General features: G+C 35.8%; 1 protein-coding gene across 7 annotated transcripts in view; it reads left to right on the top strand.

Annotated features, from left to right (window-relative positions):
- RPS6KA3 (ribosomal protein S6 kinase, 90kDa, polypeptide 3) overlaps nt 1-21,755 on the top strand; it is an 87,966-nt gene that overhangs the window by 42,787 nt on the left and 23,424 nt on the right. For 6 of the 7 annotated variants that reach the window (XM_005870962.2, XM_005870961.2, XM_014543470.1 and 3 more), the window contains 11 exons: nt 3,128-3,208; nt 3,993-4,072; nt 4,668-4,774; nt 7,844-7,881; nt 8,059-8,201; nt 8,388-8,458; nt 15,046-15,134; nt 15,327-15,391; nt 15,468-15,570; nt 18,520-18,644; nt 20,519-20,644. In XM_005870962.2, coding sequence (XP_005871024.1) covers nt 3,128-3,208; nt 3,993-4,072; nt 4,668-4,774; nt 7,844-7,881; nt 8,059-8,201; nt 8,388-8,458; nt 15,046-15,134; nt 15,327-15,391; nt 15,468-15,570; nt 18,520-18,644; nt 20,519-20,644 — 1,028 coding nt within the window. The remainder of the gene's footprint in view (nt 1-3,127; nt 3,209-3,992; nt 4,073-4,667; nt 4,775-7,843; nt 7,882-8,058; nt 8,202-8,387; nt 8,459-15,045; nt 15,135-15,326; nt 15,392-15,467; nt 15,571-18,519; nt 18,645-20,518; nt 20,645-21,755) is intronic. The other variant, XM_014543472.1, reaches the window with a different exon arrangement.

The following is a 21,755-nucleotide window of genomic DNA, read 5'->3' as shown; positions in this document are numbered from 1 at the left end:
AGGCAGGTGAGCAGTTAGGAGCCAGTGGTCCAGGATTTTGAGAAGGATGTCATGGATTGGAGAGGGTGCAGGCTGGGCTGAGGGGACCCTCCCCCCACCCCATGCATGAATTTCATGCACCGGGCCTCTAATAAACACGTATAACATGCCTTGTTATAAACCAGTACATCCTAATCAAAATTCCTGATTGTAGGATGATTTATATTTGTCACTAGGTCTTTACCTAAGTAAAAGAAACAAAATTATAATTATTACACAGTCGTACCTCAGACAAAATGAAAGAATTCTTTAGTGAGTGACTCTCACTGCACATTTTCAACTAGACAAAGTCTCATCAGTGTTACATATAAGGAAATTATCTCCCAAGATAATCATAACAAAAAGAAATCATCTTGTTCTAGCCTCTCATTTTATAGAGAAGGTAGCAGGAAGTTTCTGGGCAGTGAAAGGATTTGGCCACGGTAACCCATCTAGATATTAGCATGGCCATTAAACTATAGTTTTTGACCCCCAGGTAATTATTGTTTTCATTATGGTAGAATAGTAGAAGAGGAATATAAACTTACTGCTTACTGAACAGAAGAGTGATTTCTAAGTGATAAATTTTGTAAGATCTGTATAATATTTTTAAGGATGTAGAAATTTGGAATCCAGCATTAAGGTAATAGGAACATAATCCAAGGTTGTATGAGTAGCAGTGGAAAGGGGGCAGATTTGGGCTAGACAGGGACACAATTATCAGCAGGCCTAGGTGATGAACCTCATTCACATAAATAATAGAAAGGGCCTGTTGGATATAAGACACCAGAGTTGTAGTGATAGGACAAGATAATGAAATCAGAGGTTGGTATTGAATTTGATACACTAGCTGGACAAGTCAGTGAAAAAGAGCTACATAGACATTGAGAGCAATCAATTTCTATTCCTGATTTGACCATTTTCAGTCACTGGCACCAAAATCCCCCAGTTGGAAGTGGAAAACTAGTAGACAGGGAAACAGGATTTTTTAAGCTTCTTTGTTTATTTTTCCCAGAGGTCTTATTTCTGTGTTTTAAATATCTGTGGTCACCTTAAATTGAAAGGAAAACCAACTCATCTTTCTCTCTGACCCCCTCCAAAAAGATTCTCTTTACCATTCTTTTTATTTAAACTTTGGCACAACCATTCAGTCACTCTGGCTTGAAAAATAGAAGTTATCTATGATTTATCCTTATTATGCAACAGAAAAAAATTAAAACTTTAATGAATGATCATTTTCACCTCTTAAATCCATTGAGCTACCAACACAAGTATACTGCTTCTCAGATTGTATTGTAATCATTTATTTACTTGTCAGTCATTCCCACCAGATTATGAGCTTCTTGAACATTATTTATTTGTATTTGCTTCACAGTGCCTGGCATATAGAATTGCTCAGGAAAATGTTTGGTTTGTAAAAGAGAACTGCCTATAGGGTCAAATGTAAATTCTTCCTGGCATTTCAAATTGTCCATAATCTGTATCCTCTCTACTTCACCTCCCCACTTTCCACACTGTTTTGGTTCCTTCCTGTTCATTATGCATGTCTTTGTGTTCCTGCTAGCGGTTGGTATTCCATACCTGGACTTTTCTTCTCTAGGCCCAGTTCTTCCCACCCACCTAAATTACACTCTAAAAGTCCCTAACCCTACCTTTTCCCTCTAGCCTTCCTATATAAGTAACACTAATCTTTTCCTTTTCTGAATTCCTATGCTACTTATTGCTAGTAATAAATCATTTTACCTCTTTATCATATCCCTGGTGCTATCGCAACCATTTAATTGAAGATCTCTTATATACCAGAATCTGGAATGTACAAACCTCATCTCAAATGGTCACACAGCTCCCCAGAGGTATAGAGGTATTATCCCCATTTTATCAATAAAAGGTAACTGAGGCCCAGAGAGTTTAAGTAACTAACTTGCTTAAGATTACACAATCTGAATCTAGATTTTTCTAACTCCAAAAAGTCTTTGCTTTACCAGCTGCACCATAGTATTTCCTCTCCCCCTGTTTCTCCCCCCTCAAAATAGATCTTTTGGGATATATCCACCCTTCCCCATATCTGTCATGTGTTCTAGATGCTTAATGAATGTTTGTTGAATTGAGCTGATAGGGTTGATAGGGGTATTGAAACCTATTCCCTTTTTTATGTTCTAACTAGTGTCCCAGTGCACAGATTCGTGCACATTGAAAGGAAATTAATTAGAAGAAATATTTTAATATCGCTATTCGCGTCTTACTGATGAAAATAGGATTCTACTGAGTCTCCTATCTACCTACTCCAGGACTCCTGTGAGGATCAAATGAAATGAATCATGGGAAAACGCTTCACAAACATTTGGTTAAACTATAAAATGTTTGCACCTGGCTATAAAGCAAGTTGTGTTCCTGGGCTGAAGAAACTCTAAGGATGCTAGTCCTAGGGAGAGGAAGCCGGGCATTGCTACATGACATCATTACCCGGCGCCCACAGCCACCATTTCCGGGCTGGGCTGTGGGCTGCATTTTGCTCCACAGGGTCTTGGCAGCATTGGCTGCGATTTGGTGGGGTGTCGCTCCAGGGTGGTGGCAGGGCCTGTGTCCCACTTGGGGGAAGCTGAGTGTTGGTTTGTCAGTGCCGGGTCCATGGTGCCCTTTATTTTTAAATGGCCAGTGCATATCATGGCAGCTCCTGCATTGAACGTCTGCCCCCTGGTGGTCAGTGTGTATCTAGCTACCAGTCAGAGGGACACTTAGCCTTTTATAGATATAGATGTCATTGAGATGCCTCGTTCTTTAAATGTTGCTCTTTTTTGGTCATTTTTTTATAACTTTAATTAAAATACTTATAAATTTAATGTTAACGCCAATATCAAATATGTTTTCTGTATTTATTTTTTAACTCAAAGCACAGATTTTATAAATATATACAATTTCTTCTGGTTATATAATTTGGTAAAAATACAGTTATTAATTTTAAAAATTCAAGAGTAAGATGTATAAAATGTGATTTACTTTTTTATACATACAAGCACAATTTTATTTAAAATAAGCACCAAAGACATTTTGTTTTAAAGCTTGTCTCTGAAAGCTATTGCAATGTAGCCATATGTGCAATATTTTATAGTTCGAGACCGTGTACGGACAAAAATGGAGCGTGATATCTTGGTAGAAGTTAATCATCCTTTTATTGTCAAGTTGCATTATGGTAAGTTATAAACCACCTCCCACCTCACTTCTTCACCTCAATCCTCACTTCCTTATGACATTCAGATATACTAATGTGTATAAATATTTATTTGTGTATATTTATGTGTTTAGCAGATATATATAGTAAAGTCATAGAAATTAAATCATTACTTGAACACACTTTAGAAGCTTTTATCACATTTAACTTTTATGTTTCTTTTAAACATTATCATGTCTGAGTGGGTAGCCCTAGGAACAGGTAATAATAATAATTTTTATTATATTAATAGTAATGTGTTAGCCAAACTTAAAAACAACAAAGATCCCTAATGTCCTGAAACTGTTATCGCCTATCTTTCCCCCAAAGGCATGTGTGCTTTTTCGCAGTGGGTAAATGTATGGTGATTCCTACTATATGTAATTAAAGCTAACCAACCCACATTTTTTTTCTGTAGTAAAGTGAGATGGTTTTTGTATTTTGTTTCATGTTTAAGTAAGTCTTTTTCTTTGGGGAATTTTTCTTATTGATCATATGTTTTAAAACTATTGTATTTCTCAGAGACTGTTGCCTGAAGAAAACCTAACAAATGTTCTAGTGGTTTCATAAAAAGAAACACTACATTTAACATTTCTACATGGAAGCTAAGAGAAGTCAGTGGGTATCTTCGAAATAAAAATCAGTTTAGGTCTATGATATAATTATTAATTTGCTAAAAATAATAATTTATAAATGAGTTTACCTAATATAAGCCTAAGAAAATAAACTATGGTGGATTAAACAAAAATTTTCTCTCTTCATTCAGCTTTTCAAACTGAAGGGAAGTTGTATCTTATTTTGGATTTTCTCAGGGGAGGAGATTTGTTTACACGCTTATCCAAAGAGGTATATGATTAATCTTTGTTTTTAATCTATTTATACTCACCCTGTTTCAACTAAAGCTTTGTTATATTTCAATATTACATTTATCATATTTTCTCTAGTGGCACAAGATTCTTACATTGAAGAATCAGAGCCAAAAAGAGGTGTTTTGTTTTGTTTTTACCTTTTGAATTTATTCTGAAAGTAGGACTTTAAATTGATTAATTATCCTGGTCTTTCATCCTTCTTTTAGTTACAGTTTTCTTAGAAGCAATAATATATCAACAAGATATCCTTAAAGTATTGGTAGTGGAAATTCAGCATGCATTTTAAAGATCACTTTTCATCTAAGATATTACTGTTGTGGGGCAACAATCACATATTCTTAATATAGTTGTTACTTAACAAAATGCAAAATTGTTTCTCCCACAGTGCATATTTAGCATTTAGTAAGTAATTAGTTGACTGATAATTTTGCAAATTTCATATGTAAATTGTGGGTAAAATTACATGTAATAGCAAAGTTATAATTTTTTAATATTTAAACTCTGGGATGGAACTTTAAATTAAAATTACAGACAAAAAGAAAATAAAGACAGAAAAATTATTTTTATTTTAGGTGATGTTCACAGAAGAAGATGTCAAATTCTACTTGGCTGAGCTTGCACTTGCTTTAGACCATCTACATAGCCTGGGAATAATCTATAGAGACTTAAAACCAGAAAAGTAAGGAATCATACTACTAAGTTGAATACAATGTAATATCATTGTTTAGGAGGTAATAAAAGGTAAAAATTACTTCATAGAACTATCACAGCATTGCATTAGAGTCTATGTGCTTCGCATTTCTGCTAAGACTATGTATTCTCATACTTTTATTTTTTAAATATGTTTTTATTGATTTTTAGAGGGAGAGGGATAGAGAGATAGAAACATTGATAAGAATCATCAATTGGCTGCCTCCTACAGGCCCCCTACTGGGGATCTAGCTGGCCACCTGGGTATGTGGCCTGCCAGGGAATCGAACTGGTGACCTTTTGGTTCATGGATCAACACTCAACCACTAAGTCATACTGGCTGGCTTAAATATCTGTTAATCAGAATTTCTGCTAATATTATCTTGCTTTCATTTACATTCTTTGATTTGTAATGAGGTTGAAATCTGTTTTCATATGTTTGTATTTTTGTGTGATTTTTCTGTTCATGGCTTTTGCCCATTTTTCTTTTGGAATGTTATTTTTGCCCATTGATTTGTAAGAGACCTTTACAAATTAAGAATTTAACCATTTGACATACAGGGTGGGGCAAAAGTAGGATTGCAGTTGTTCATATGGGAACTAATATTATAATAAACAAGAATACAAGAATAAACTTTGTTTCACGTACTCACAACTGTAACCCTGCTTTGGCCCCACTCTGTATTGCAAATACATTTTTCTGGTTTGTCTTTTTATTTTATTTATGCTATTTTAACATACACAAGTATTTTTTTCCTCAGATATATCAGTCTTTTCTTTTGTGATTTTTTTCTTTGACTTTTATTCTTAGAAAGGCTTTTCCAATCCCATGATCAGATTTTTTTTCTAATTTTATGGTTTCTGTTTTTACTTTTAACTCCATCTAGAAGTGTTTTGGTATGAGGTATGGCATAGAGCTAATGCTTTCCTCCAAATACTGTTTATTGAAAATGTTCTCCATATGATTTCAGATTTTAAGTGTGAGTTGAGCAAATTTCCCATTGCTTTTATAACAGCAATTACTAATATTTAAATTGTACGAACTTCTGATTTTTAATTTGTGTTTATCACTTTTAGTAAGAAAGTTTTTTCCGCCTTAACTGGTTTGGCTCAGTGGATAGAGCGTCGGCCTGTGGACTCAGGGGTCCCAGGTTTGATTCCGGTCAAGGGCATGTACCTTGGTTGCGGGCACATACCCAGTGGGGGGTGTGCAGGAGGCAGCTGATTGATGTTTCTCATCAATGTTTCTAACTCTCTATCCCTCTCCCTTCTTCTCTGTAAAGAATCAATAAAATATATTTTTTAAAAAAAGTTTTTTCCTCTTTTTAATGAAATAAACAAGAGCTTTGCTCTATCAGAAATTTTTTAAATAACTTTATTGAGATATAATTCACATAGCATACAATTCATCCACTTAAATTATACAATTCAATGTTTTTAGTATATTCAGAGTTTTGCAAGCATCATCTTTATCAAGAACTTAGATATAACTTACATTACAAAGTTACATGCAGCCGAGACCGGTTTGGCTCAGTGGATAGAGCGTCGGTCTGTGGACTGAAGGGTCCCGGGTTTGGTTCCGGTCAAGGGCATGTACCTGGGTTGCGGGCACATCCCCAGTGGGAGATGTGCAGGAGGCAGCTGATCGATGTTTCTCTCTCATCGGTGTTTCTGACTCTCTATCGCTCTCCCTTCCTCTCTGTAAAAAATCAATAAAATATATTAAAAAAAAAAAGTTACATGCACAATTTGCATAATTACAACAGGAAACAGAGAAAATGCTCCTTTGGAATCCTTTTAAGTGATCATTTAGAAATTGTTTACTTTCATATTTTATGTTTGGTTTTTCATATATTTTGTTTTGGATGTTTCATATAATTCTATTTTTATTCCCCGTGTAATTACTGGATTTTTCTCATCATTTTCCCAATTTCTAACTATCATTACGTAAGATATAATTCCTGGTAAATACCTATCCAGAAATACAATTGGCTTACAGTTTAGTATTTAATTAATGATGTTACTCTCCACTCATGTATTTGCTAAAGCCAGAAACTTGAGTGTCTTCTCCATTTTTTTCTTTTTTATCACAACCTATATCTAAGAGCTCATTAAATACCCCTTATTTTTTCCTCTAAATTTTTTTTCTAAAATTGTAAATCTGTTCATTTCTACCCTCTACACATGTAAACCTTTTATGGTCTTCAATGCCCTTGAAAAGAAGCCGGAACTATTAAGAATGCCTTATTGGCCCTTTGTAGACTGGCCCCATTCATTCAACATGCATTTCTTTTTTAAGGAAGGGAGAGGTACAGACAGATAGAAACATCAATGATGAGAGAGAATCATTGATCGTCTGCCTCCTGCACGCCTCACACTGGGCATGTGCCCTTGACCGGAATCGAACCCAGGACCCTTCAGTCTCTCCACTGAGCCAAACCAGCTAGGGCTGCATTTCTTATTTGTCTGTGCTCTGCCAGGCACTGAGCTACTAGATGAATAAGACCTTCTAGAAGATAAAACACTGGAGAATGTATACAGTGAAAGGATGGGTCAATGAAAACCAAGGAGTGTGAGGAAGGTGTGTTGAGGAGAAGAAGATTGTGTTGGTTGTGTCAGAAAAAAAGCTAGGGAAGAATGATTGAGTCAGATGCCTTAAAAATGACCAAGAAAATGACAACTCTAGCACATTCAACTAAAATATGTAGACCCTCTGTCTATTGTACTGGGGAGTTTAGTTAGGTCATCTCTGCAGAAAGGCATTAGAAAGAGCAACTTAGCAGAGCATATAGGTTTTGTCTCTTTTTCTATTAGTTTTCTAGTGCGCCCGGCTCATTAATACAAGTTTATAAAGCTTAATCTTTGGAATCTGTTATAGTCATGTGTCCAAAAAATAACATTTTCCTCCTTTACCTTTACCTTCTTATTCACCGTCTAAAGCACTATTTTAGAATGAGTGTGGTGATTTGATGCTTAACAAAGTAATTTAGTTTTAGCATCTGTAAATCTCTAGTGGTTTGAAAAGATTTTCTGACTTTGTCTCTTTCTTTTTTTTCAGCATACTTCTTGATGAAGAAGGTCACATCAAATTAACAGGTAAAATTTCTCATTTTATTAAAATACTTTCTCTACTCTATAAATTTCCTTTAAGGTCGATCATGGTATTGGATTAGAATATTTTTATAATTATTTTAAATATTGGAACTCTAAGTTTAAACTTTACATATGCAAATTATTGTAAGGTATTTATTAATTCTATATTTATTTTGGCAGATTTTGGCCTAAGTAAAGAGTCTATTGACCATGAGAAGAAAGCATATTCTTTTTGTGGAACTGTGGAATATATGGCTCCAGAAGTAGTTAATCGTCGAGGTCATACTCAAAGTGCGGACTGGTGGTCTTTTGGTGTGTTAATGGTGAGGTTTGGAATGTCTTTTTTTTTTAGAAGTTTAGTAATGAAGAGAGTAGAAATATAAATCATATGTTTTATTATATAGCAATTTTAGAAGATTTGGTTGTAATTAAGATGATACTTTCTTACCTTCTGGCCTTGAGATTTTATACTATTGACTAATACCTCTGATTATTCTGCCATTTTGTAGTTTGAGATGCTCACTGGTACACTACCCTTCCAAGGAAAAGATCGAAAAGAAACAATGACTATGATCCTTAAGTAAGTACTCCCTACTGTATGTTTTGATGAGATTTAAAAGTAAATGTTTTGCTCGACCAGTATGGCTCAGTAGTTGAGCGTCGACCTATGAACCAAGAGGTCATGGTTCAATTCCCTGTCAGGGCACATGCCCAGTTTGCGGGTTCGATACCCATTGGGGGCGTGCAGGAGGCAGCTGATGGATGTTTCTCTCTCATTGATGTTTCTAACTCTCTATCCCTCTCCCTTCCTCTCTGTAAAAAATCAATAAAATATATTTTTAAAAAAACACCAAGTACAGCCCTAACCGGTTTGACTCAGTGGATAGAGCATCAGCCTGCAGACTGAAGGGTCCCAGGTTCTATTCCAGTCAAGGGCATGTACCTTGGTTGCGGGCACATCCCAGTAGGGGGTGTGCAGGAGGCAGCTGATGGATGTTTCTCTCTCATTGATGTTTCTAACTCTCTATCCCTCTCCCTTCCTCTCTGTAAAAAATCAATAAAATATATTTTAAAAAAAACAACACCAAGTACAAAGATGTTCATAACAGCATTATTTGTCATAGTCAAAAAATGGAAACTGGATCAATCATTAACTGTAGAATGGATTAATAAATTATGGTATATTTATATAATGGAATACAGCAGGGGTTGACATACTACTTGTAAATATTTTAGGGTTTTCAGGCCAGACACAGCCTCTGTCACATATTCTTAATGTTTATTTTTGTTTCCAATACTTAAAAAATTGTAAAAAACCATTCCTAGCTTGAAATCCATATAAAAACAGGCTGAAGCCTTTAGCCCATGGGTGTAATGTGCCATATAGCAAAGAAAATGAACAAACCACAGTTACATGCAACAACTTGGGTAAATCTCATAATAATGTTGAGCAAAGGCAGTTCAGACACAAAAGAATGAATGCTATATGATTCTATTTATAAAGTTTTAAAAACAGACAAACTAAAGCCTAGATTTTAGGGTCTACATTTAGATCACAAGAGCCTGAGGCAAAATAAGGAAAGTGGTTACATTGGATGAAGGGTTCTAGCAATGTTACATTTCTTAGTCAGATGACTATTCACTTTGTGGTAAATCATTGAGCTGTGTATTCTGGGTTGGATTGTTTTGCACTTTATGTTTTCCTTCACAATAAAAAAGAGGTTTAAAATGTTTGCTGTATAAATGAATGTTCACTGAACCTTTATCACTCCCATCTACTCTGGCCCTTTTCTTTAAGCTAACAAACACACTCTAGTGTTGGAAAAGAGAAACAACTTTTTTGACCTGCCTTGCCTTCCAAGTTTCTGCACCATCTTCCTGCATCATTTCAACACAAGCCTCTTGAAAGAGTAGTTTTTCTTTTAGCATTTTTGGGCTGCTTTTGTTCTGTAGTCTGTCATTCCTTCTCACTACTCTATTGAAACTTCTCTCACTATTGTCATGAGTGATTTAGTTGCTTAATCCAGTGGCAGATTATTAGAAAGGTGACTTTTTACCATGTGTTCACACAATTCATTCAACAGATGATTGAGATCTTGTTACAGATACTTATGATGTAGTGTGAACAAGACTGACATCTTCTGTGGTCAAACAGAGTTTGCATTCTACTGGGGCAGGCAGGAATTAATATTTAAACAAATATGATAATTTCAGATATTAATAGGAGAAATAGGGATAATAAACCAGGGTACTCTTGAAGTGTGGGGGCAAGGGCAGGAGCCATTTTAGATAGGACAGTTAAGGAAGATCTGAGAGGTCTTTGACATTGTTGGCCACTCCCTCCCCCCTTAGTTTTTCCTGCTCCCATCGGCTTCTCCTACCTCTAACCATTCCTCTTTTGGTCTCTTGCTTGACCATTTCTTCTCTGCCTGCCTTTCTCTTTTTAATTATGAAATTTTTCAAACATAAATTTGCAAAAATAGAATAATACAGTGAACACACATATATCAGTCACCCAGATTCAACAGTCATCAAGATTTTGTGACATTTGTTTCAAGTATTCCTTTTTTTCTAATTTACTGAAATATTTTAAGCATTCCAAACATGTCATTTCTCACCTGCTTCAGTTTGCATCACTAAAAAGTATGGATGTTTTCTTACATAACCACATCTAACAAAAGTAGTAATAATGCTTGGGTATTATCTAATACCAATGTTTCACCAGATTTTTCAGATAGTCTCCAAAACGGTGTTTTTATAGTCCTAAATTAAGTCTGCTCATTTCATTTGGTTGTATTTCTTAAGCTTCTGTTCATCTAGAACATTCTACCCCTGCCCCACCCCCTTGACACTTAACTTGTAGAAACCAAGTCAGTCAGTTTAGAATTATTTTTTTCTAATTTTATCTGTGAAAAGATAAGACCACTCTCAATATCTGAAACAAAAAGCACAAAGCTGATTGTATTGCTTACTATAGTAAGGGAAGGCAATGCTGGTTCAGTAAAGTCTTTCCAAGGAGAGCAGACCACTATTCCTTTATATCAGCGGTTCTCAACCTGTGGATCGCAACCCCTTTGGGGGTTGAACGACCCTTTCACAGGGGTCGCCTAAGATCATCGGAAAACACATATATAATTACATATTGTTTTTGTGATTAATCACTATGCTTTAATTATGTTCAATTTGTAACAATGAAAATACATCCTGCATATCAGATATTTACATGACGATTCATAACAGTAGCAAAATTACAGTTATGAAGAAGCAACGAAAATAATTTTATGGTTGGTGGTCACCACAACATGAGGAACTGTATTAAAGGGTCGGGGCATTAGGAAGGTTGAGAACCACTGCTTTATATGGTTTTGGGGAAGGGTGGAGTTCAAGACGTGGCAGCTTTTCAGGGCCATAAGTGGATTGACATCATCTCTAAGAATGTGGTTACTTGGGTCAATTGGCATTCAGGTGTGGTTAGTGTTTGGCTAATTTTCACAGAGAGCCATTGGTTGGTTTGCAAAAATAACAACTATGTACACCTGGGCAAGTTGTCTTTCAGCAATTGAATGGATTTAAAACCCGTTTTGGTGGCTCTCTCGCTACCATGGTAACATAACAATTCTTTTTGTAGGAGTATGCAAATATCTTTATTCTCCTTGTGATACCATTTAACTTGTTTCTTTATCCTGTTTCTGGTTAAACTTTTTTGGCAAGATTATTTCATAGCTCATGCTGTTGCATCACATCAAGAGGCTTACATCTGGTTGTTCCACTTTAAATGATTAGTTCCCATGGCTACAACTGATTCCTCCATTGTAAAGTTCCCTGTCAGGCTTTCATCTGCTGGTTTCATCTATTGATAATCTTTACTTGAAACAATTATTTTACTAGGGCTTCAAAATAGTGGTTTTCTATTACTGTTATTCTTTCATTTATTAGTTGGGTGGTGGTTGTGTTTTTGGTATTTTTGTTTGTTTGTTGGTTTTTGTTTTTGAAACAATGAACTTTCCCTCTTCAACTAGGGCTATTTAGTTACCTTTAAATAAGGCTCAAAGAAGAAAGGCAGAATAAATGTTTAATTATTTTCATAATTTAGTTGTGAGAGCCCTAATTACTTTCATTGGGGGTTGTGTCCAATGACTTTGGTTTTTATGTTAGTTTTGCCTTTTTTTCCCTATAATGAACTTGTGGGATTTAATAATCAGTGTGATTCAGCCAATTGCATTCATTATTTTTGATGCCCAAATTGTCCTTATTCTGATCACTTTTAAATGTTCTTGTTACCCAGGGTTCCATCTCTAAAATGCTTTTCTGCCCCTCTGTGCTCACTTTCCTGTCTTTCCTTATAACTACTTTCAGCATTTTAATTACTCCCAGATCACACTTTCTTACCTTAACTTATCAGACACCAGACCTGTATTTTCATTTATTCCCTTGCCTAGTTCTCCCAAAATGTATGACATGCATCACTTAACGTTTTTATCTCTATTTGCTGTACTTTTTTTCTTGTATTCCCAATTAGTAGCATTTCCATGCAGCCAAAAACCTGGAAATCATTTTTTATTTTTTTCTTGCATATGCAGGTATTCACCAAATTTGCTGTCAGAAATATTTTAGAGCCTTTCCTTTGCATTGAACTGCTTACAGTTTTCAGACCATGGTGATCTCCTACGCAGACTAATGGGTCAAAGCTTCTAAGTAGACTGTCTATTACCTACCAGTGCTTCCCACTCCAGATAATTTTATACTACCCTTGGAGTTACCTTCTTGAAAATAAATCTGGTCATGTTAGTCCACTGTTTAAAGACCACTGCTGTATCCCTATTACCTAATATGGAAATGTTTCCCCAGATTTGTCCAACCGAACCCTAACTCTATAAGATGTTAATGGGTATTCTCTGAGAAAGAGTTGTTAGAAACAAATGTTTAGAAAAATACTGATTTTTTTTTACTCTAGATGTCTCAGCCTTTTATATGTAATGTATTAAATTCTATGGTTTCAGCAGGGGGGTTTAATAGATAGCATTCCACAAACTCATTGGACCATGAAAATGTTTTGTTGTTGTTAACTATCTAGAGAGATTAATGCTATTCAGTAAAATGTTGGAGAAACACTGGCCAAATGAATAAATTCTCAACCTTTAAATTGCATTGAAGACCTTTCACAATCTCTTGTGCTAAATTTGATATTCCCTACTGTTTCCTTAGCATTCTTTCCATATGTCCTTCTGGATTTGTCTCTTAAATTACCAGGATTATCTATATCCATCTTCCCTACTACCCATCGGAGGCTGTCTTTATCTCTGTACCCTAAGCACTAAGCAGTGTTTAGCAAATAGTAGCTCAATAACACGCTGAATAATAAATGGATCTATTTCTGAAATAGAAATTTCTCTGCTAGCCATTTTCTCCAACTGTTACTATTTTCATACTTATAGGATCATTGGTTTCCATAATTTGTAGGTTGGAGAAAAGAATAAAATTATATATTAGAGTTGAAACAGACCTTCAAGCTCATCCAGGCCAGTGGTTTTCAGACTGTGTGCTACAATCTCAAATATTCCACAGACCCCTTTCCCACCAACTCCTCTTCCCTGCATAACTATTAAAGGGAATGAGAAAGAAAAATAAACGTAAGAAGCACATGTTCTTTTAGCAGTTTTAAATCTTGGATTTCTTAAATTCCTTTTGAAAAGGGGTTCCAAGGGTACAGTTTAAGAACCATTGATCTAATGTCCCATCCCCTTGCTTATGAAGAAGTGGTAACAGGCCCAAGGGGATTGACTTTTCCAAGGTCACAAAGTTCTTAGAAAAGAGCCAGAACTAAGATTCACATGATCTTACTCTCACAATAGTGCTTTTTGTAAAATTCTGAAAAATGAAAAAGTTCATTAGGGAATTATGGACTAAAATTATTATGTGTTCACACCAAAACTTTATACACAAATGGTCTTAGCAACTTTGTTTATAGTAGCCCAAAACTGGACACAATCCAGGTATCCTAGTTTAACAGGTAAATAGATAAACAAAATGTGGTACATTTGTGCCATGGAATACTATTACTTAGCAATAAAAAGGAATGAACTATCAGTATACACAATAACTTGGATACATCTGAAGGGAATTCATGCTGAGTAAGAAAAAAAAAGTTTACCTACTGTATGACCCCATTTACATAACATTCTTAAAATGACAAAAATATAGAAATGGAGAATAGCTTAGTGGTCTCCAGTAGTTAGGAATTCGGGAGGGAGAAATGTGGGTGCGGTTATGAAGGGGCAACATGAGGGATCCTGGTGGTGATGAACTGGTCAGTATTTTTACTGTGGTGGTGGATATAAGAACCTTTATTTGTGATAGAACTAAACACACACACACACACACACAAAAAAAATCGAGGGTTATGTTTGGGCAAAACCTGGACACAGATGCTCATATCAGCTTTATTTGTAATAGCTCCAAACTAAAAACAACCCGCATGTCCTTCAATATTTAAAGAAAGCAACTTTCAAAGATCCATTCCATGGAATATTACTCAGCAATACAAAGGAATGAACTATTGAAACACACTTTAAAGGATCTCAAGAGAATTACACTGAGTGAGAAAAGAGACATTCTTGAAAGTTTTCATACTTTATGGTTCCATTTATATAACATTTTGGAAATGGAGAACAGATTTGTGGTTTTCAGGGGTTAGAGAAGGGCAGAAGGAGAAAGGTGGCTATTAATAAAAAAGGGTAGCAGGAGAATCCTTGAGATAGAACTGTATTGTACTGTGCCTTGACTAGTTGTGTTCACACAAATCTATATGTGATAAAATTAGATAGAACTAAACACACACACACACACACACACACACACACACACATACACACACACACACACACAATGCAATTAAAACTGGAGACATCTGAATGAGATCAGTGGATTGTACCAATGTCAATATCCTAGTTATGACAGTGTACTATAGTTTTATAAGATGTTACCTTTAGACAAAACTTGGTAAAGGGTACACATCCTCTCTCTCTCTCTCTCTCTCTCTCTCTCTCTCTCTCGTTTCTTACAACTGAGTGTGAATCCACAATTATCTTAAAATAAAAATTTAATTTAAAAAATAAAATACAGTTACCTCCAAAAAATAAAATGTTATCATGTGGATTTATTATTTAGAGCTAAACTTGGGATGCCACAGTTTTTGAGTCCTGAAGCCCAGAGTCTTTTACGAATGCTTTTCAAACGAAATCCTGCAAACAGATTAGGTAACATTTTTATTTTGTTTCTTTTGTGTGTTTGTTGGGATTTGGTTTGGGGGAAGGGGGGGCTGATATTTGTTTTTGTTGTGGGATTATGAACTATTAGGACAAATATTAAAAATGAAGTCTAAATAAACAATATATATTCCTCCTTGAAATAAAATTACCATTTAATCAAAACTGGTTAATTTTTGATAGGTGCAGGACCAGATGGAGTGGAAGAAATTAAAAGACATTTATTTTTCTCAACAATAGATTGGAATGTAAGTATAGAATGAAAACTTACTTGACTTTTTTTTTATAATTAACACATGTCTAAGTCTCTCTTTTTTCCTTCAGAAACTATACAGAAGAGAAATTCATCCACCTTTTAAACCTGCAACTGGCAGGCCTGAAGATACATTCTATTTTGATCCTGAGTTTACTGCAAAAACTCCCAAAGGTAAGGAGAAAACATGAAAACCCAAATATAAGAATATATTTTTAATTTGTTTAAAATATGTTTTTATTGATTTTTAGAGGGAGGGGAAGGGAGAGGATAGAGAGATAGAAATATCAATGAGAGAGAAACATCATCAATTGGCTACCTCCTGCACACCCCCTACTGGGGATTGAGCCAGCAATCCAAGCATGTGCACTGACCGGAGTCGAACTGGCAACCTCCTGGTGCATGAGTCAATGCTCAGCCACTGAGCCACACTGGTCGGGCAATAATATTTTTCTTGTTCAATCAGGAAATCTTTTCCAGTTTAATTTTTAGATTCTGACATTATGTCTTGAGACCACTGAACTAAATTCTTTTCTCCTAAATTATCTGTAGGTCACCCTTGTATATCCCCCTAACCAGGAGCCATAGCATTGGTAGGTTACCATTTAGGGCTGCACCATCCAATATGGTAGCCATTCATACCACATCCCTGCCACAATCTATACTAATAAAAGGGTAATATGCTAATTGGACTGGACATCTTCCAGACATTCTTCCAGAAAAAGCCACGATGGCAAGGGCTGACACAGAGGCGATTAGGGGCGGTCAGGCCGGCAGGGGAGGGCAGTTAGGGGGTGATCAGGCAGGCAGGCAGGCAAGCGGTTAGGAGCCAGCAGTCCCGGATTGCAAGAGGGATGTCCGACTGCCAGACATCCCCCAAGGGGTCCCGGATTGAAGAGGGTGCAGGCCGGGCTGAGGGACCCCCCCCCACACACACACAAATTTCATGCACTGGGCCTCTAGTCTAAAATAATAAAAGTATAATATGCTAATTAGACCAGATGTCCTTCCTGACGACCTTCCGTACGAAGCCAGGGCTGTTAGGGAATCCTGGGTCCCGGGTGCTTGCCGGTGGCTGGAGGGAAGCCCAGGTTCTGGGTGCCAGGGGAAGGAAGACCTACTCTTGCACGAATTTTGTGCATCGGGCCTCTAGTAACTAAGTAATTAGGAAATCCTTTACAGCATTTTTTTAAAAATATATTTTATTGATTTTTTACAGAGAGGAAGGGAGAGAGATAGAGAGTCAGAAACATCGACGAGAGAGAAACATCGATCAGCTGCCTCCTGCACATCTCCCACCGGGGACGTGCCCGCAACCCAGGTACATGCCCTTGACCGGAATCGAACCCGGGACCCTTGAGTCCGCAGGCCGACGCTCTATCCACTGAGCCAATCCGGTCTCGGCTCCTTTACAGCATTTTAAAGTGGTTAAGATCCTTGTGAAATCTTGTAGCAAGTTATATTGTGCCTTAAACTTTGATTCTATTTATATGGAAAAACTATTTGTGTGTTTATTTACCTGTAGCTATTTTTACATGAAATACTCTTTAGTATAAATAGTTCTCTTTAAAATTCTAATATTAGGTGATATTCTGGAAGTACTTGTAAAGTTCAAATCCCAAACATAACTTAAACTTTATATGAGGATTGATAACTTCAAAATAAACCATATCCTGAATCATGCTTTATTATAGAAATAATCTTTGAAATGATCATCTATATTTCATTAATTAGCATATGTTTATACATAATGATGTGTTTTGTACTCTAATACTCTCTCATTTAGGTGTACCGGACCCCAGGTTTATCATTGACAAGTAAATAAATAGAAAGTGTATTTACATATATTTTCCATAGAATACATCACTCAAACCTTGCTATAAAGCTTTCTAGACAAAATCTTCACAATCTACATCGAGCATTGAAGGGTGTTTATTCTTTTTATGAAACAGTCTTAGAAATTTGGATTAATGTATGGACAAAATTTTAGCAAATACATGGACAGTGATATGCATAGAGTTGATATGTAGTGGTGTTTTACTTTGCTTTCTCAATACAGTTTGTCCTGGTAGAGGGAAAATCTCAGAATAGAACAGTTCTATATTGGATTCTGCCCAGATAGGTTCTCTTAGCAGAAGTCTTCAGTATAATAATTGGTTTAAAATTCACTAAACTATATATTGCTGAGAATATCAAGCTGATGTTCAAAAAGACCTTTATACAGAGTTGATGTTTAAGTAGATTTACCTATTTGTTTTTTGCTTGCCCTTAGCCTTTAGAGTATGTTTATAAATATTAGTATGCCTAATTGTGTGTTTATATTTATGTCTTTAAAAAGAACATTAGCTATACTGTAAAAGCATTTTTCTACTTCTATTAATGCCAGTAGATTCCAACAAATAATTTGAATAACAATACATATTGTGTCATAAATATATTTTAAGGATTGCATACCATGATTATCCTAGAAATTACTTTTGTTCCTTAAATATATATAATAATTTTTAACTTGTAGTTTAGATTTTTAAATTCTGACATTATGTCTTGAGACCACTGAACTAAATTCTTTTCTCCTAAATTATCTGTAGGTCACCCTTGTATATCCCCCTAACCAGGAGCCATAGCATTGGTAGGTTACCATTTAGGGCTGCACCATCCAATATGGTAGCCAGTAGCCACATGTGGTTATTTAAACCTAAGTTAATTAAAATTAAAATTTTTGTTTCCCAGTCACACTAACCACATTTCAGATGCTCAGTAGTTGCATGTGGCTAGTGGCTACCATTTTGGACAGCACAGATAAAGAAAATGTTCATCACTGCAGGCAATTCTATGGGACAGTGCTAATTTAAAATAGCATTAGCCCAGTAATTCATCGATTTATTATATTCTTAAGTGAATTTGCTATTTTCTGGACTCTGAGGGAATATGATATTAGAGTTATGATGGCAATAAGCCATCAGGGCAGATCTGGTACAGTGCCTCCCTGGGTTATCCTGAAAGTACTAGGTGCCTGAGATGTAGAATTCCAGAAAAAAGTGTGAAAGATTATAATGTGGACAATTCTTCCCTTAATTGCCTTTCAAAGTAATCACCTTCTTGGTAATTTATTATTCTTTTCAGATTCACCTGGCATTCCACCTAGTGCTAATGCACATCAGCTTTTTCGGGGGTTTAGTTTTGTTGCTATTACCTCAGATGACGAAAGCCAAGCTATGCAGACAGTTGGTGTGCATTCAATTGTTCAGGTGAGTGAATGTCTAAGTAATTTTAAGTTTGAAATGTAAGATATAGTTCATTGTATGAATAATTAGCTTAGATTTTATCTGCTGACTTAACTGAGCAGCTTAAAATACATTTTATATCATTGATGTTAGTCTTAGAAGTTTTTTTCATATGCCTTTGAAAAGGTTGCACGCACCAGAATCCTGAATACTTGTCTGACTTAAAAGTGGAATTCTAAGAGAGTTGAGATAAATATCACCATCTTGTCTCTCCCCTATCCTGTGCCTCAAAATGTTTATCAGGCCTAGTTTGTTTCAACCTCTGCCTCTGTCAGGTCAGCTATGATGAACTGAGGCCTCCTGGTTCCCTGATTGCTTTAGAAGAGGGGTTAGCAGACTTTTTCTGTAAAGGGCCAGATGATAAATACTTGAGGCTTTGTAGGCTATATGATCTCTGTTGCAACTACTCAGCTCTGCCATTGCAGCACAAAAGCAGCCATTGACAATACAAAAATGAATGTGCATCTCTGTGTTCCAATAAAACTTTATTTAGAAAAACTAATAGTGAACCAGATTTGGCCCACAGGCCATAGTTTGCCAACCTCTGTCATAAAAACATTTAAGAAATAAAAATGAACTTAAATCTTAAGTCTGCTAAGTTTTGTGTCCTTGTTCTTTTGGAGCCCCCATTGTCATTATGCAGAAATGGTTATGGGTACTGTCTTAAGGTGCCTCCTATCTCATTATCCCATATGATCATCAGAGCTAGAGAAAAATGTAAAAACCACAAAAGCAGGTTTCTAGATATGTAGGTGTATTTGTAACAGGAGACTTGAACTATTAAATTAAATGTTATTAGAGGACACAAGTACAAAACATTAGATTTATTTCTTCTCATTCTAGTATCATGGAAAGATAAATTTAATTCATCTTCCTAGTCATAGAGGGAATTGTTTTGAAGGTATAATTAGTGCTTGAATTTGCTTGATAATTAAGTTGCTTTTGCTCTTAAGTTTATTTTATGAGTCAGTCATGCTGCTTTCTCCACTTTCTAGAAAACCAATTTAAACAGTGGTTTTTGAACAAAGTTCAGGTTAAAATAGTCTTTCTCTTTTACTGTGACAACTATGTGGTGTATGGCAAGTTTTAAAGAGATAACTTCTGTACCTAACATAGAAATTGCAAAATATTCTATAGAATTCAACTTTTAACTTATATGAAGCTCATAGGCATGGGGGTGGGAGGATCTATCACTATAGCTCAGGGCAGTAGAACTTCCCTCAGTGTGTTTATGGAACCAGTAATTTACTGTTCATCATCCTCCATGTTATTAGTCCTTAACCTATGAATGGCTTCTCTAGCAGAAGTTGTATTGAAGCTATGACTTGAGGGTGGAGAAAGGAAGGCATGGCTACAGATAGTCCAAAATGATGATAATAGATATCACCTTCAAATAATGTTATTTAATCCTCACCATTACCCTCTGAGAAAACACAAGTTCAAGATTACACAACCTACAAGTGGTACATCTGAGACAAAAATCCAGGTGTTCAATCCAGGTGTGAAACTTCTCCCTATTTGCAAAGGTACTTGGGACTCAGTCACAGGCGAGGCTGTCAGTCCATCAAGTAGTTCTGCATTTTCTGTTGTAAATATTTAATTTTTTGAATTTAACTTAAGGTTTTTTAAAGGGCATATTTCATGCTGTACATTTTATTGTAGACACTTCTAAAATACACAGTTGTGGAAGAATAAAGCTTGTAAAGATTGGTTTTTATTTTTACTGATATTCATTTGTAGTTAACATCAGTAATTCATGTTGAGTAATATATTCCCCTATTATGAAATGTACCAAAGTCAGTACAGAACTCTTTGTCAATTTATAATTGTATTTGTAGCAGTTGCACAGGAACAGTATTCAGTTTACTGATGGATATGAAGTGAAAGAAGATATTGGAGTTGGCTCCTACTCTGTTTGTAAGAGATGTATACATAAAGCCACAAACATGGAGTTTGCAGTAAAGGTAAGTGTTTTTAGATTTAAAATGCAACTTTAACAGTTTTTATTCATGCATGTCAGTACCAGTTAAACATTACACTCTTCTTTGGTAAATGTGCCTTTTGTTATTAAAAGGTAAAGTTAATTTAAATATCTGGCTAGTGATTATCAGGGAACCATCCATTACAGTGGATTCCCCTGTGAGCTAAAAAGGTAAGGTAGCGTACATCCAGTTTGCTTAGGGCAGTACCAGTTTACACTGACCTGATTTTTTGTAGCATCCCTTTTGCTTTCAGAAGCTTCCATTTTATAGTCAAGGTGTCAGGGAATTCCTCAAGATTGTATACCAAATGTTGTATGTTTACATTTTTCTAGCAACAATGTTCATACCATTCTTCACATTTAAAAGGATCTGTGAACCAATAAAAGAATAAGAACCACTAACTTTAAGTATATTATCATTAGCTGTTTTAATTTTATCAGGTGTTCTAAGGCATCAAGATTTTTCTAAGCCAAAACCAAGACACATGGCTCTATGATAAAGTTTGAGTTGCAAACCTTTAGTTGAAAGTGAACAAATATCAAGTCTCTGCCTTTTCACTTATTGGAATGGTAGCCTCTGCTCTCCCATTGCAAGCAATTCAAGTAATGTCTAAAGCTTTCAACTTACCTGCAAGCTTAGAAATAGTCTATAACAGGGTGGGCAAACTTTTTGACTCAAGGGCCACAATGGGTTCTTAAACTGGACCGGAGGGCCGGAACAAAAGCATGGATGGAGTGTTTGTGTGAACTAACATAAATTCAAAGTAAACATCATTACATAAAAGGGTACGGTCGTTTTTGTTTTTTTTTATTTTTATTCATTTCAAACGAGCCGGATCCGGCCCACGGGCCATAGTTTGCCCACGGCTGGTCTATAAGTATGGGCAGCTCCTGTTCAGTTAGTGGGAAAGTGGCATTAATTGGGATTACTTCCATCCACCCATCTATTTATCTAAATATATAGTATGATTTCTATCTACACTAATAAAAGACAAAGATGCTAATTGACCGTACCTTCGCTACACCCACCAGCCAATCAGAAGAGTATGCAAATTAACCCAACAAAGATGGCCATTAAATTTGCATACTGCAGG

Source organism: Myotis brandtii, unplaced genomic scaffold (genome assembly GCF_000412655.1).
Source record: "Myotis brandtii unplaced genomic scaffold, ASM41265v1 scaffold326, whole genome shotgun sequence".
Classification (NCBI taxonomy): Eukaryota; Metazoa; Chordata; class Mammalia; order Chiroptera; family Vespertilionidae; genus Myotis; species Myotis brandtii.
The sequence above is the reverse complement of the archived record's forward strand: the minus strand, read 5'-3'. Positions and strand labels throughout refer to the sequence as shown.